The following is a 15,022-nucleotide window of genomic DNA, read 5'->3' as shown; positions in this document are numbered from 1 at the left end:
GGACAGTTTAAGCAGAATTTGTGACTTTTCCCGAATCCTACATTTGTATACTGATAAAAAACATAATTTCTCTGTGTTAATCAACATTGCATTAAACAATCAATCAGTGGTGTTTGCAAAGAGAATGTCTCCCAAATATCCCAACTGGCTACAATGAGAGCTCCGTGTATTATACACTACAATAATGTAGTGTATAATGTATTTTTGCAATTCACACCATGAAATACAGCATAATATACTAAAATTCAGTGTACACAAAAGCTACACCCCTTTCTTATTTTGGTTTTTGTGTTTCCTATCACTTTAATTAAGTTATCATAATCTTTAAAATATATATATTTATTTATTTATTTATTTTTCAAATTAAAGCTTTCAAAATCTGTCAAATAACTTACAACAAGAAGGATAGGAAAGCTCTAGTAGCGGGTGAAAACCTTCTCCTATATTGTAATCTCGTTCATAAAAAAATTGTTTCCAAGTGGAACATCTGTGGCCACCTGCATCATTGTGAAGCCTAGATCATGACATGACACATGACTATAGAAATAAATAGTCATTGCCATGATGTGTCATGAGCTTTTGACTACTTTTGCAGGCACTGTAGCAATTACTGACAAAATGGGGGTGCATAGCCCTTAATGTTGCATGAGGGTGTTGGGCGGGTAGGGGTTAATAGGGCAGGTAGTAGCACGAGCGCATTTTATTTCAGCTGTGCATGGTAGTTAGGTGAGCCGCTGACTGGCTATGTGTTGCGTGAGAGATTAAGGCGGGAAACGTTAATATAAATAGCGCTGCGCGGGTAAAATTGTTTGCACAAATCTAAGGTAACTAGCCAGCTTGTGTTGCGTTGGGCTGAGCCCCCCAAAAAAATTTATTATTGACTTGTCGTGGTTTTTTATTGAGGGTATGGGTCACCTGCCCATTGGAGGGGGGGGTGGACAGCTTTTCAATTTTGGTTGTAAGTCTGGCTAGTAGGGCTGACTTAATGGTTAAATTATTATGTATGAAGTTATGGTTATTAAGTTATGGTTAATAAATGGTTAATTTTAATTGTGGTTTCATTAAAGCCTCAATAAAATACCACGGCCTTTTTATATCCAAGTTCATTTTTCTGTGTGTTTAAGGTTATTCGCACATACACCACTCATGTGGAATTGGTGGAAATCGAGAGGTGTCCACTGTATCTCCTGGTGACAAAAACATCTGTTTTTGGCCAGCTCTAGTCAAATCCCTTACTGTTTTTCAAGATACATGTATTTTCATTGCAAACATACGGATGTACACAGTAGATGATAAAATACAATTTTAATGATATTGATCTCTACTAGGCTAAAGAGTTAGGCTTATTTTCTATGTAAACTGTGATACTCTTACTTGACAATGTTCCACATCATCAGGTAAAACATGAATCACTGACTTGGGTCCACCATGAGCTCCAAATAGGTCAAGTTCATCAATAGCTTCCAGAGCAGCCTTCAAGAAAAATTTTTAAAAAGTGAGTTTTCATATGTGTTCACAAAGTTACATAAGAAAGAAAAAACAACATTGCAACATTTTACAGAGCAGTTAAAATTGAACTTTTTTCTGACATGCATTCAAAAGCAGGCTACTCATTGTAGGCCCTACTCATTGTAATTTACAGAAGGGTGGATCAAGATCAGGTGCTACCCTGGGGCAACACTGTTACAAGAGGTGACACTCTTTCCCTCTTTCCCCATTGTTAATCATCCACCTCTGACTTTACATACCCCACCTTCTAAAGTAAATGTTGGAAGCAGGATAATAAATTACAATTGAAAGTATTTAATAATGGTTATGGAGAAATGATTAAATAAAGGTGTGTGATGTAAAGAGTAATGTGTTCAAAAAGATAAAACATTCTTTGCAATGCTCTGAATCAGCAGTTTTTTTAACCACAATCTTCACTATATGACCAAAAGTATGTGGGCATCTGACCATCACACCTATATGAGCTTGTTGGCCATCCCACTCCAAAACCATGGGCATTCATTTTTCTATGTGCTTTATTTTATACACATGTTAACAACGAGTGTAACTGAAACACTTAACTCAATAATAAGGAGTGGAGTCCACATACATTTTGTCATAGAGCATATGTTGTAATGAAAATAGAATTATAAAAATGTCCATATTATTATTATTATTTAAAATAATCTATTTATTGTGATATCTTCTCAATTATTGTTTTCATGTAAATTTGAACCTTCTGTCAGTCTGTGCATGTTTAGTAATATTTATTTAAACAATGTTTAGACTGCAATACACTTTTGTATTGCTGATCCACCTCAAATATTTCTCATTTACCTCTTACTATATGCATATATAATATTTATAATATAATATACTTATAATATATAATTAATCTTCTTCTAGATTGTAAGCTCCTCAATTTGTTTCACTGTAAGTAAACTTGTTATTATACAGCTATAAAATTATAATGCCTTATTGTGTATGTTGTATTTGTCTGTTGTACAGCATTGCACAAATGATGGAGCTATATAAATCAAAGGATAACAACATACGTATTAATGAGTATTTCCATGTTATATATATGAAACTAAGAAACGATCAAGAACCGATCATTACAGGAAAAAACACCAGTAATGAAAAAAGTCTTAAGATTCTGAAGGATAGTCAATAGAAACCAAAACATTTTTACAGTAGAGAACATAAGAAAAGTTCTCTAAACAGTAGTGACACGCTAGCTAAATCAACAATAAAATAAGATTAGTTCTTACTTTTGCCATTCCCACAGAGCTGGCATTCAGTTCAGGAATCCCTTGATTTGTTTTATCTCCTCTTTCCCACATTCCATAGTCCTGGAAACAACATAACATATAAGAAATAGTCACTAATTATATTTTCTGCACATTAAATATTAAAATCCTAGATCATTATATTGTACTTTATATACCATTTTTCTATCATACCCTGCTAATTAAGAGGTCCATGTAATAAGATCCAGGCAGGAAAATAGACCTGAATGGGTCCAGCGGATGAAGTTCACAAAACAAATAATAAATATATTCTCCCAGATAAAAAAAGTGATACAAAAAAATCAAGGTACTCAGCTCACTAAATGTTTCACCCTATCGGGGCTTCCTCCTGGCGTATCCTGACTTCATTCTCTGGACTTATTTAGGATTATTTTTCCTGCCTGGATCTTATAACATGGAAGCTGGCTGCTGCATGTTTTAAATAAGATATTTTTTTTTATATGAAACAAACCCTTTTCACTACATTCATAGTGACCTATATGGTTTCTACTATCTTATATTTTGAAGGTTAATATACTGTATATTTTTTTGTCTATTTTTGGCGATACTCACTCACTGAGCGCATGGGTTGTTAATATAACTGACTATACATTATGGGAATCATCAATGAAAAATGTAAAATTTCACTCTAGGGCTCATGAATAAATGAAATTCTGAATTCTTATTTTTTAGCTTCACTATCCCTAAACTTGGTGATTCTGGCCATCAGAACCTACCAAATGTTGGAAGTTTCTTACACATAAATTATTATATTATCTAGTGTCTGTTATAGATTTTAGACAGATTTTATATAAAAAGTGACTGGTGCAAAGTTTGAAAAATGGTCTCTCACCATAGCAATTGATTGGAGAATTCCATTGGTTGTCATGGTGATAAGACCAATTTGCAAACCTTAGGTTTTTCATACATGAAAATAAAATATCAGGAATAGCCGGAAAAAAACCCTTAATGTGCGTATATGACAGTTTTATACTTACAGCAACTTTATAAGCAGCTTCAATATAAAATACAAGATTCTGTATAAAGGCCACTTCATCCAGTGTAAACACAATGCGGAGTCCTAGAGGTTGTAATACACATGCACGTTAATATGTTACAATAACATAATGTCTTCCTAATGTACAACACACAAATATGTTTAAATATCCCCTATGTTCACGCAGTAGGATAACCAGGGGCAGGCTGGGCCGGGGAGCAAGGGGGCAATTGCCCCCCAGGCCACCCTGAATCTACATTAAACGGCCGCGCGGCCGCCCATTTAAGTGGCCGATTCGGCCACGCCAGGGCTGTCTTTAATGCCCGCAGCATCCGCGGTGGGCCGGCCGAACTGGCCGGCACACCGAGATGCCATTGCAGCCGATGTGGCTGCGAGTCTTAAAGCGGCCGTAAGACACGCTGGCTGCTTTAAAATCATTAAGCGGCCAGCGTGCCTGCCCAGTGCCGCACAGTGTCCTGTTCGATGTGACTCCGCCCCCTTGAGAGACACGTCACATTGTCAATGTGATGGGCCGCTCAAGGGGGCGGAGTCACACGGAACAGCTCCTCGTGACAGCTAGAGGAGCATGGGTCAACAATTGGGGTGGGTGGCTGGGTTCAATATACATGGGTCATTAACAATGCAAAGGGGGGCATCAATACACAAGGGAGGGGGGCTGGCTGGGGACATCACATAAATCAATACACAAGGGTGTTGGGACATAATGTACAAAGGGGGCTGGCTAGGGGCACAAATCCACATGGGGCAATACACAAGGGTGTGGGGGGAATACATTAAAACCAAAGGGGGGGGCTGGCTGGGACATCAATACACAAGGGGCAAAAACAAACAAACAGCAAACCAGTGTGGCAGAGCCTGTCCTGGTGTGTGTGTGTTTGGATATCGGTGTGGCAGAGCCTGTCCTGGTGTCTGTGTGTTTGGCTGTCTGTGTGGCAAAGCCTGTCCCGGTGTGTGTGTTTGGGTGTCGGTGTGGCAGAGCCTGTCCTGGTATCTGTGTGGCAGAGCCTGTCCTGGTGTGTGTGTGTTTGGGTGTCGGTGTGGCAGAGCCTTTACTGGTGTCAGGGCGGGCTGTTTGGGTACAAAATTGGCTCACGCTGGGCTGTTTGGGGACAAAGTTGGCTCACTCTGGACTGTAATTTGTTAATGTTATCTTGATGCTTATCTTTTTTGTTACAAAGATTAGCTGTTTTTTAATGTATTAAACATAATTTTTTTTTACTCCCGGTCCCATCACATTACATCAATATGCGTTAGAAAATCAGGAAAAGATGGGCATGGATGGTGTGCTGATTCGGTCGCACAACAGGCCACTTGACTAGACTTGCCCCCCAGGCCTTAGGCTGCCAGCCCTCCCCTGATGATAACTGCAATATTAATCCCAGAAACTGTTTGCTGGGCCTAATGTTGACTTCATGTACCATAACATTGCTTGTGTTCCTCTGTGGGAGTCTGAACCTATACGCTGTGGATATGGGGACAGAGGGGGAATTGCCCTGCAATTCTGGAGCTCCAGCTTCTTCTAAAGGTAAGCCACTTTTGTTTTATTTTTCACAAGTTTAATGAATGCAAAATATTTGACTACTAATTCTTTCATGGTAATTAAACACTGGAATGTCGCTTTAATTGACATTTGCTGAAAAAAATCTAGTTTGTTCATGAAGAAAAAAAATATATTAATTTGTAACAGATACCCTACAGCAGCACTGCTTATCATTTTGATTTAAGTAAGTTATTCATAATCAATGTAGAATGGACAGACCGATGGAACCCCTAAGACTTCTTGGTGGGAGGTTCATCATTAGCCATGTAGGATGAGCTTACATTTATGTATTGTGTAAACCAGCAGATTGTGATGATTTCATTGTTACATTTGTCACATTAGTGATTTTTGTAAGATGTTATCCAGCAATGTAATGCCAAATATCATCAGAAATTAAAGGCCCTTTACCTGCGGCAGTCATCTGAGCGAGGCACAGCAGGAAGAGGGAGGTAGCATCCACCTGAAGATGACCCCACTGGTCATCACCAACTATAGTACTGCACGTTGCTGTGTTGTACTTGGCATGTAGACAATCTTTTGTACTCTGTGTGTGTTTGAACTTTTCAACTTTATCTACCTAACACACAAAAAAGAAAAAAAAATTGTGTTCAGCGAGAATGAGTAATATTGATCAAAGTGTATAATAATATTCTATTATGCTGGTGAGAAATTGCAACCTACACATATTTTATTAAAATTAAATTAAATACCTATGGCTTGTCATTACTTCAACTGTTTTGTAGGTATTTGTTGTAATTGTATTTAACCTTAGGGGAAAACCTACATAGTTAATGAAACAGAATTTGAAACATAAAATTAGACACTGGATAAGTCCATCCATCGAGTCCACCCATTTTTCCCAGATGTTGACCGTAATCCGTCCTTGGTGTCATTTTAGATTCAACATAGTTTTATGTATATCCCATACATATGCGAATTACTTTGATGTTTTGAGCTTACTGCCTACCTAACCGGATGTGGGATTTAAGGACGTGGGAACTATACAAATAAATAGAGCAAGGGTTAAAGGGAAACAGGTTAAAGGGAAAGATTGGAGACCTACTTAGTTGCCTTTACGCAGCACAGGATACTGTATATCAAGGGGCACATGGAGCATTTGCTCTACGGGCCCAGCGTGGTAGGGGGCACTGAGTCCCTATCCTATAGTAGACTTACCGTACTTAATTTAGTAGCCTAAGATGCTCCATCACTGTTATAACCTGTGCTGCCTCTGAGCTCTGGAGTAATGTGAGGGACTGTCAGACACTAGCAGAGAGGAGCCAGCTCTACAGCAGGTTCGTATATTACATGAATAACCCAGTGCAGAGCCGGCTCCTCTCTCAGTGTCCATCTGCTCTCAGGCACAAAGAGTGGAAGGGCTTTAGGTCACACAGTGTGTGCTGATTGACTGTTTGGCCTCCTTTCTCTCCATGTTGCACAGGGTTGTGTGCCCAGTCCCACGCTGCACTGTACTTTACACCCTGCTAGTGAGAGACAACAAGGAAGTATCTTGAAGTGCAATGGCTGATAGCAGCTCTTGGTCGATTTAGTGGAGCGTAAGTGCCTAGTTTTTCCACCCTTGTGTTGTGTGGTAGATGTAATATTATATTTGTTTCCCATTGTCCAGATTTAAATGGGACCTTCTTGACCAGGAGTTATGTGCCACTTGTCAACAGTCCCGTTGAAAGTCAGCTTGGCTTATGCATAGTGCCCATTTTACAGTAATCAAGTAGCAAGGCCTTATGTGGCACATAATGCTAACTATTAATATGAGAAGGGTCTTACATCATGAATGGAATGTAAAGGAATCTGCAAGAAACTTTTGTTTCCATTAATTATGTTTTATTTGTGTTGACATGAAAAACTAGTTTGGCATAAGAAATTAGTTCCTATGGTAACAGTGGCGGAACTACCAGGGTCGCAGGGGTCGCGACTGCGACCGGGCCCTGGAGTTCTGCCAGTCAGGGGGGCCCAAGGGGTGCCGAGCGGCTTCTGTCTCCTCTACTCCCTGCCGCAGCGCCGCCGCCTGCCTCAGTGCTGCCCCAACTGCAGTGGTGGGAGCGTGAGGCCTCTGTCTCGGGTGCCGGCGCTTCACGCTGAGCGCCGGCATATGACGTCATATGCCGGCGCTCAGCAGTGAAGCCGCGTACACCGCGGCAGAGCAGTGAGACAGAGGCCGCGCGCCCCCACCACAGGACTGCACGGTAAGTGACCTACAAAGGGGTTAGGGAGAGGGTAGATAGTGAAAAGGGGGGTAGGGAGAGGGTAGATAGTGAGAATGGGGGGTAGGGAGAGGGTAGATAGTGAGAAGGGAGGGAGAGGGGGTAGATAGTGTGAGAGGGGGTAGATAGTGTGAGAGAGGGTAGATAGTGTGAGAGGGGGGTAGGGAGAGGGTAGATAGTGTGAGTGTAACAGATTCTCGTACCGGGGCCCTGAGGCTTCTAGTTACGCCCCTGTATGGTAACCCCAACTAAATTAAGTGTGGGGATATTTCACCTCATGGAAGCCAAGTCCCAGTCCTCCAGGCTCCATGGTGCACCTCTGCCATCCCAATGTTACATTTGCAGCTTATAGTTAACATTTTGTAAGCAAAGCTTTGTAATAATCAAAGTGTGGAAGAGGTTTGCGTACCTGTCTCAGCATGCAATGCAAAATCCCTCGCATCAACTTTACAACACTCTGAAAAAAATAAAATTAACATTTTTTTAATGTGGATTACTGATTTATATGCATACACAGCCAATGCTGCAGAGAAGCGTGTACATTCCAGGCTTGTACTGTATTCAGGAAAACAATATTAACTTAAATTATGAAATAAGACACAAGCAGACCTTATATGAGGGGATCATTAGCAGCAATCAATTAGACATGATAGAATCCAGCTGGCTTTTGTAAGTGGTAATCTCAGTAAGTGATATAAAACTAGGAGAAAGTGATGTGTATCTCCCATGTTCTTGATTCCCTCAGCTGATTTTTTCCCAGTTCACAATTTTCAGGAAAATCACCAGACTTGGTCACCGAGGTACTTGACAATGATGTTTGCATTGACCTTCTAAAATCATTTAGTTTTACAGGAACCCACTGAATTTATCGTTTAATTGGTCAGGAGTTTCATAACAATTCATTTAAAAATCAATCAAATAAATACATTACTCACAACTACTTCCTACAACTACTACGTCAACAAAAAAATGGCTGCCAAGAGGTTTCTTCTTTTGTGCTTCATGTATGTAGAGGCTGGAATCCGGTGTTTTATCCCACCACGTGTTCTTTACATATCCTAGAGTATATTTGCCTACCTTAAATTGGTTAGTAAATTTCTAAAGAAATTGTAGATGAAGCTTAATATGTTTCAAAATCAAGTGTTTTGAATAAGTTATGAAAGATTTGTGAAGTGAATGCAGTCCACTAGCTCATGCTGCACTGGCCAAGGGAATAAGGAAATCTTTCTTCACTGGCAGAATTTGAGTGGGATTTATTTCCCAAATCCCTAAATGTCAGTTCTAGCTCATGTGACATATGGCTTTTTGTTTGAAAACTTTCACATTGAAATTTTTACATTCAAAGTCATACATGTATAATATTTCCAATGTATAATTCTCTTATGAAAGCTTAGTTAGGATTTGCCAGCAATGAACTCTGATGTCCCCACTCACTATAACCATCTAGACTTCACCTCCTATCTTAATTACTTTTGATGTCACTATATACAATTCAAAACCACAGGTATGGTGACATGACTCATTAGTCAAGTGATAACCAACATTTGATTTATTACTAGAGGGTTTTGAGCAAATGTGTAACTATATGCAATACACGTTAGATAAGGTTTACTGAACTGACCCAACATCCAAAGTGGGACATCTCCCTCCCTGCTCTGAAAAATCCCCAGGCTGGCAATCAGCGTCCCCTACCCTGTGTAACAGGCCAGCCACCCAATCTCCTGACATGCAGGCACACTCAGATGTCGCAACATGCCTTCCAGTCTCTCTGGCTTGCCACACTGCTTGCCAAGATGTGACATCTCTTCCCGACACATAGCAGGTGAGAGAGAGAGGACTAGAGATAGATTTTGACAGAAAGTTACCACCACACAGAACCAGTCTATGCATCCTATAAACAGATTGCCACTTGGTAGGGCAACGAGACAATGCCCCAGATTCAGGACTGCATTGCCAAAAACAAGGCAGTTGTGAGATATGTGAAAGTTCCCCAAAGACAGAACTCAATTATGGGACAACTTCAAAACTGTTCAGCTTGGCAGAATGAAAGTGCATTCTGATGACTCTGTATGTGCATCTGAATGCAAAAAAACCCTGTTTAAGGTTGGAGTGAACCTTTATCCCCATGGTCAGATAGTTCATTTGCTAAAGTTCAGGCTGCTGCATAAACGCCACGCATTGGAATGGATCCTTTTCAATTGAAAGGCAATACCTGTTCTAGTTCGTAGGCTTTGGCTTTGTCTTCATCACGATCAGCATTTTTTCGGTATGCCATTCCCAGTCCCCAGACAGCCAGGATGCTGTACACATTGTCTCTAACCCAGGCATCCTTCTGGTCGTTACTGGCAGGGAGCAGGCCAGTGACTGGATGCTGTGTAAAAAAATAAATGGTATGATGAGAAATGATTATTTCGTATGTCTTACACGGCACAGCAGTAAATATAAAGCACACACAACAGCTTACTGGAGCTAGGACTAATCGTTCTGCGGAGAGAACATTTAAACATGTTGTGATTCACTGCTGCAACAGTGTCATGACTGCAGCCGTGTGATCGGGTTGTATTCTGTACTCAGAATACCTGCAATGCACCGTCCGCTCCTCTAGCAAATTAAAGAGCAAAACGAAATACTAAATTTACTCGGAATTTCAGGAGCCGAAAGGGGTCCTTGCTGTAAACTCTGACCTACTTGGCTACAGTTCTTCCGGGCGGACTTTGACATGTACAACTGATCCTCCCAGAATGTATAACAGGTTCTATTTTTGAAAAGATATGTACTGTAGCTTATGGCAATGAAGGTTAAAGGCAGGAAATTGTGGAACAGATAGACCCTTGTCGCAACAGTTTTGTGGTCAACATTGTTGCTGTATAAACAGAGAAGATGTTTTTTAAAAAAAAAAACAACATAAATATATAACCGAGATACAGAAAATAAAATCTACTCTGCTTGTTCCTATCTCAGTATCAGCATGCATTGGCTCTGCCAGTATGAAGATGAGATAATCTTAGGATATAATAAAGGAGACATCACATGGAAAAACAAATATTTCTCTTTGAGAATGAAATAGAGTACTTCCATGCAGTAATGTAACATAGAAACACAGGAAGTTATGGCAGATAAGAACCATTCGGCCCATCTAGTCTGCCCAACCTCTGAATACTTTCCTTAGTCCCTGGCCTTGCCTTATATGCTTGCTTCTACCACTTCTGTTAGAAGGCTATTCCATGCATCCACCACTCTTTCAGTAAAGTAATATTTCCTGATGTTACTTTTAAACTTTGCCCTTCTAGTTTAAGACTATGTCCTCTTGTTGTGGCAGTATTTCTTCTTTTAAATAAACTCTCTTCCTGTATCTTGTTGATTCCCTTTAAGTATTTAAATGTTTCTATCATATCCCCCTGTCATGTCTTTCTTCCAGGCTATATTTAATAATATCCTGGAAAGTTTTATCCTGTAATCCAGCAGCCCTCCACTGAACTTTCTCCAAAGTATCTATATCCTTCTGGAGATACGGTCTCCAGTACTGTACACAATACTCCAAGTGAGGACTCACCAGTGATCTGTACGGCATGAGCTCTTCCCTCTCCCTTTACAAACAAGCATTCTGCTAGCATTACCTGCTGCTCTACTGCATTGTCTGCCTACCTTTAAATCCTCCGAAATAATTACCCCTAAATCCCTTTCCTCACACGTTGAGGTTAAGACAGTACCAAATATTCTATACTCTGCCCTTGGGTTTTTATGCCCCAGATGCATTACTTTGCATTTATCTACATTAAATGCCAATTGCCACAGCTCTGACCATTTTTCCAGTTTACCTAAATCATTTGCTATTTGACTTATTCCTCCAGGAAATCTTTGTGTCATCAGCAAAAAGACATACCTTACCTTTAAGACCTTCTGCAATATCGCTAATAAAAATATTGAAGAGAATGGATCCAAGTATAGATCCCTGAGGTATCCCACTGGTAACAAAACCTTGTTTACTACAACACTCTATTGTCTGTCTGCCATTCAACAATATTGGGATCTAAACTCAGAGATTGCAGTTTATTGATAGGTCTCCTATGTGGGACAGTGTGAAAAGCCTTACCGAAACCCAGATACGCAATGTCTCCTGCACCACCTTGGAGAAAACTTTGCTTTTGTTCAATTTGTTCCAATAAATTTCCTTTATCTGCGGATCAGGAGGCTGCTGTTGTAGGCTATAATGCCCTTTCCCCTATAGACTTTTATTAGTAATAATGTCATTACACCCATTAGTGGGTAATTAAGGCTGAGACATTCTATGGTAATTACACGTGAAACCAGGGACGGACTGAGGCGGCCCTAGCATTTTAACACCAGCAGCCACCTAATGATGTAAGCGTGGCCAACGGCTGCATACGACAGGCCACACGTTATGTTTTTATGCTACGGTAGCATGCAACCGGCCATATCCAGGCACTGTAGATGAGTATGGGAGGCTGTTGGCCAGCTGCCCACTGGGCATTTGCCCGATGTGGCAGATGGCCAGTCCAGGCCTGTATGTAACTACTGCCCTGAAGTACTTAACCTGTATTGATAAATGAAAAGCATGTATGTCCTGGAAAACATTGCCGATGTGGTCATGCTGTGTGCCACAAAACTATTTAGCCATATATTTGGTCCACAATATAATTTTGCCAGCAATACTTAGAATATATAATTGCATGAAAAATGTCATGGGATTGATAAAGTTGTCTTAACCAAAGTACCTGAGTGATAAGTGATGGCTTCCATTAGTACACGGAAACATTAAAATAACATTTATCAGTTACACTTACATGACAGAAATCAATGTGTTGACATCTTCTTACAAACTTACCTCCTAATTTCGTCTGACATTCTGCTTAATGAGGGGAAGAGCGCTAAAACGGTATCACTCAAGAGATAACCGTTCTAAAATTACCTTTTACATGAAATTTACGTTAACCTTTTAATTGCAGAAATATTAATAGCCCACCCCAGTATTCAAAAGGTTAATAATGTCCTTTCCATTAGACAGACACAAATAGCCTGTATGTGCTATTCCTGGAACTACTTCTAGATTTACAGACCCGCTGTAATAGTGATCATTACAGAGAAGGCCGGCTCTTTATACACTTACAAAAATGGTAAAGGTCTAAGATTACGAGTAATGGCAGTATTGACATACCCCAGACAGCGGCAACATATAAAATTTTGCTTTGTGTTTTATTTATCTTTTCTCTCGTGCCGTTGAACACTTTTTCTATCTACTGCACTTTTGGCTTCTTTCTTGCCCCCAAAGGTCTCTGCTTACAATCAATTTCTCCCGCCCCGCTTTGTCCTCTCATAACCCTCTGTATAATATAATCATTTCACCCTGTTGGATAAACCTGCCAGCACTAGCTCCTTCTGCATAATGGTAAGAAATCAAATGTTGGGAGTATTTTATCTCTGCATTGCAACAGTGTTAGTCCCACGTAGACAAGAGCCTGTCTGGTTCTCAGAGTTTTAGCGAAGTAAACCTTAGGGTAATAAATTGGGCCTTAAGATGATCAGTGATCAGTGAATTCACTGTTTGCTCAGCAACATTACTGTAGTTTGGGGTAGCCGTATTAGTCCAGTGTATAAGAATGCAAAAAAACAGAATGTTGCAGAATCTTGTAATACCTTTTTTATTGGACTAACAGTATTTAAAATAATAGACGAGCTTTCGGGAGTCCTCCCTTTATCAAGTCAAAAGCATTTCTCACTTGACTTGATAAAGGGAGGACTCCCGAAAGCTCGTCTATTATTTTAAATACTGTTAGTCCAATAAAAAAGGTATTACAAGATTCTGCAACATTCTGTTTTTTTGCATTCTCAGCAACATTGAATTACAACAGGCATTCCAATGAGAAATTCCACCAAGGAGTTCAACTCAGGATAATATCACAGGACTCTTTCCAGATTTTTGAGGTTTCCCTTCAGTTCATTTCAGTTTATTTCTTCCATCATATCTGCTCCTGCACGTTTCCCCGCTTCTTCTTATTTTTTACTCTAACCTTCTCTAATAAATTCTCAGCCTCTTTTGCACTGAATTCAACCCAGTCAACTGTGAGGGACCAAGCAAGTTTTGCCCTTGGATTATGTTCAGCTGGCCAAGCATACAATGGATTTTAGCCCCAACTTGATGCTTATCAAGCATGGATGAACCATAGGAACAACGGATACTGCAAGCTCAGTACACCAATTTAGGAAAATCCATTGCAAGCTTTCAAAACTATCTAGGTCTCTTCTTCAGGCATCAATAGAAGAGACCAAGCCTACATAGTCTCAATAGCTTGCAATCTATTACGTTTCAGCTAGCCAATAAAGGTATCATCTTAATCAACTTAAAACCCAACACCTATTTATTTGTGTGCAAGCTCCCTGTGCTATGGATGGTGCACCTAAGTTAGGCACAACTGTACTAACAGATATTCTAAACTGATAAGTACTCCTTAGAATGGACTTAACGGATTCCAGTAAAGACTTTTAGGTTATTTAATATGTTGGCACATACATTTAATATGGCTTGGAAAATGATGCTCAGGCGGGATATTGTCAAAAGCAGGGAAGGCTATTTTTTCATAAACTTTAAAGTTGTTTTTCCAAACATCTCTTACGCTGACAAAGTCTTCAGTGTATACAAAGTGATCCAAATCAGAATACCATATCCAATTCACTAGAAATCAGGATAGACATTTCTAAACTATAGGCAAAGGATACTGGATTCTGGTAGAAATTCCTTACTGCTTGCAGACACCCGCTTATCTGAGCTGACATTTGGTCTGATAAAATCCAGTACTCATCAGTACATATGAACAATCTCTCCAGCATTATCCAGTTTCCATAGTATTAAAATATTAATTTTTTCACACAATCCTATTCATTGGTTATATCTGCTGCTGGTGAAGATTAGCACCGATCATGACATAATCATTAATAAACTAATTTGAGAAACTTTAAACTGACAATAATTAAACTCAATAAATATAGTATAGCACCCAACATAATAGGCTGCAACTTATCATTATATATATAAATCGTAGATCATACTTTACATGCTCAGTCAAATTAAGAGAATATCCATTGCACAATGCTGCAGAATCTGATGCCGCTATATAAATCAATCAATAAATAATAATAATATTACCTGGTGACACAGTATAGTTTGCTGTATAAGCCTTGCATAGCCATCCAGTCTCACTCCAGAATTACTCCTGCTTCTCATTGTTGGTTCTGCACTTCACGCTCCTCTGCCAGCCAGCTTCCTTGTGGGTCAGCAGCACAGGCTGGGCAAATTTCCTTTGCTTTCAGAGTGCTGCTCTCATTCATTCAGGGTTCAATGACACTTGGAGACAGCTGATGTCCTTGTTCCAAAATAAACAGAGCTGTCAAAGGGGTTGGATTATTTGAGATTTCCCTGCATCCCACCCTGACAAGTAAGCAAGTTACT

The 15,022-nt window shown here is 39.8% G+C and overlaps 1 protein-coding gene across 8 annotated transcripts in view; it reads right to left on the bottom strand.

The window, feature by feature from the left end:
• The window catches only part of LOC149289762 (phosphorylase b kinase regulatory subunit alpha, liver isoform-like), a 40,807-nt gene extending 26,010 nt beyond the window's left edge, over nt 1–14,797 (bottom strand). For 5 of the 8 annotated variants that reach the window (XM_089490347.1, XM_089490345.1, XM_089490346.1 and 2 more), the window contains exons 1-7: nt 14,720–14,797; nt 9,770–9,928; nt 7,967–8,014; nt 5,744–5,912; nt 3,776–3,858; nt 2,760–2,840; nt 1,375–1,473 (exon numbers count right to left, since the gene is read on the bottom strand). In XM_089490347.1, coding sequence (XP_089346473.1) covers nt 1,375–1,473; nt 2,760–2,840; nt 3,776–3,858; nt 5,744–5,912; nt 7,967–8,014; nt 9,770–9,928; nt 14,720–14,797 — 717 coding nt within the window. The remainder of the gene's footprint in view (nt 1–1,374; nt 1,474–2,759; nt 2,841–3,775; nt 3,859–5,743; nt 5,913–7,966; nt 8,015–9,769; nt 9,929–14,719) is intronic. The other 3 variants (XM_089490350.1, XM_089490351.1, XM_089490352.1) reach the window with 1 other exon arrangement.
• Between the last annotated feature and the right edge of the window lie 225 nt (nt 14,798–15,022).

The sequence above is a fragment of the Sceloporus occidentalis genome, unplaced genomic scaffold (assembly GCF_023333645.1).
Source record: "Sceloporus occidentalis isolate IW3139 unplaced genomic scaffold, rSceOcc1.0.p SCAF_43, whole genome shotgun sequence".
Taxonomy (NCBI): Eukaryota; Metazoa; Chordata; class Lepidosauria; order Squamata; family Phrynosomatidae; genus Sceloporus; species Sceloporus occidentalis.
This window is presented reverse-complemented; position numbering and strand designations above follow the sequence as displayed.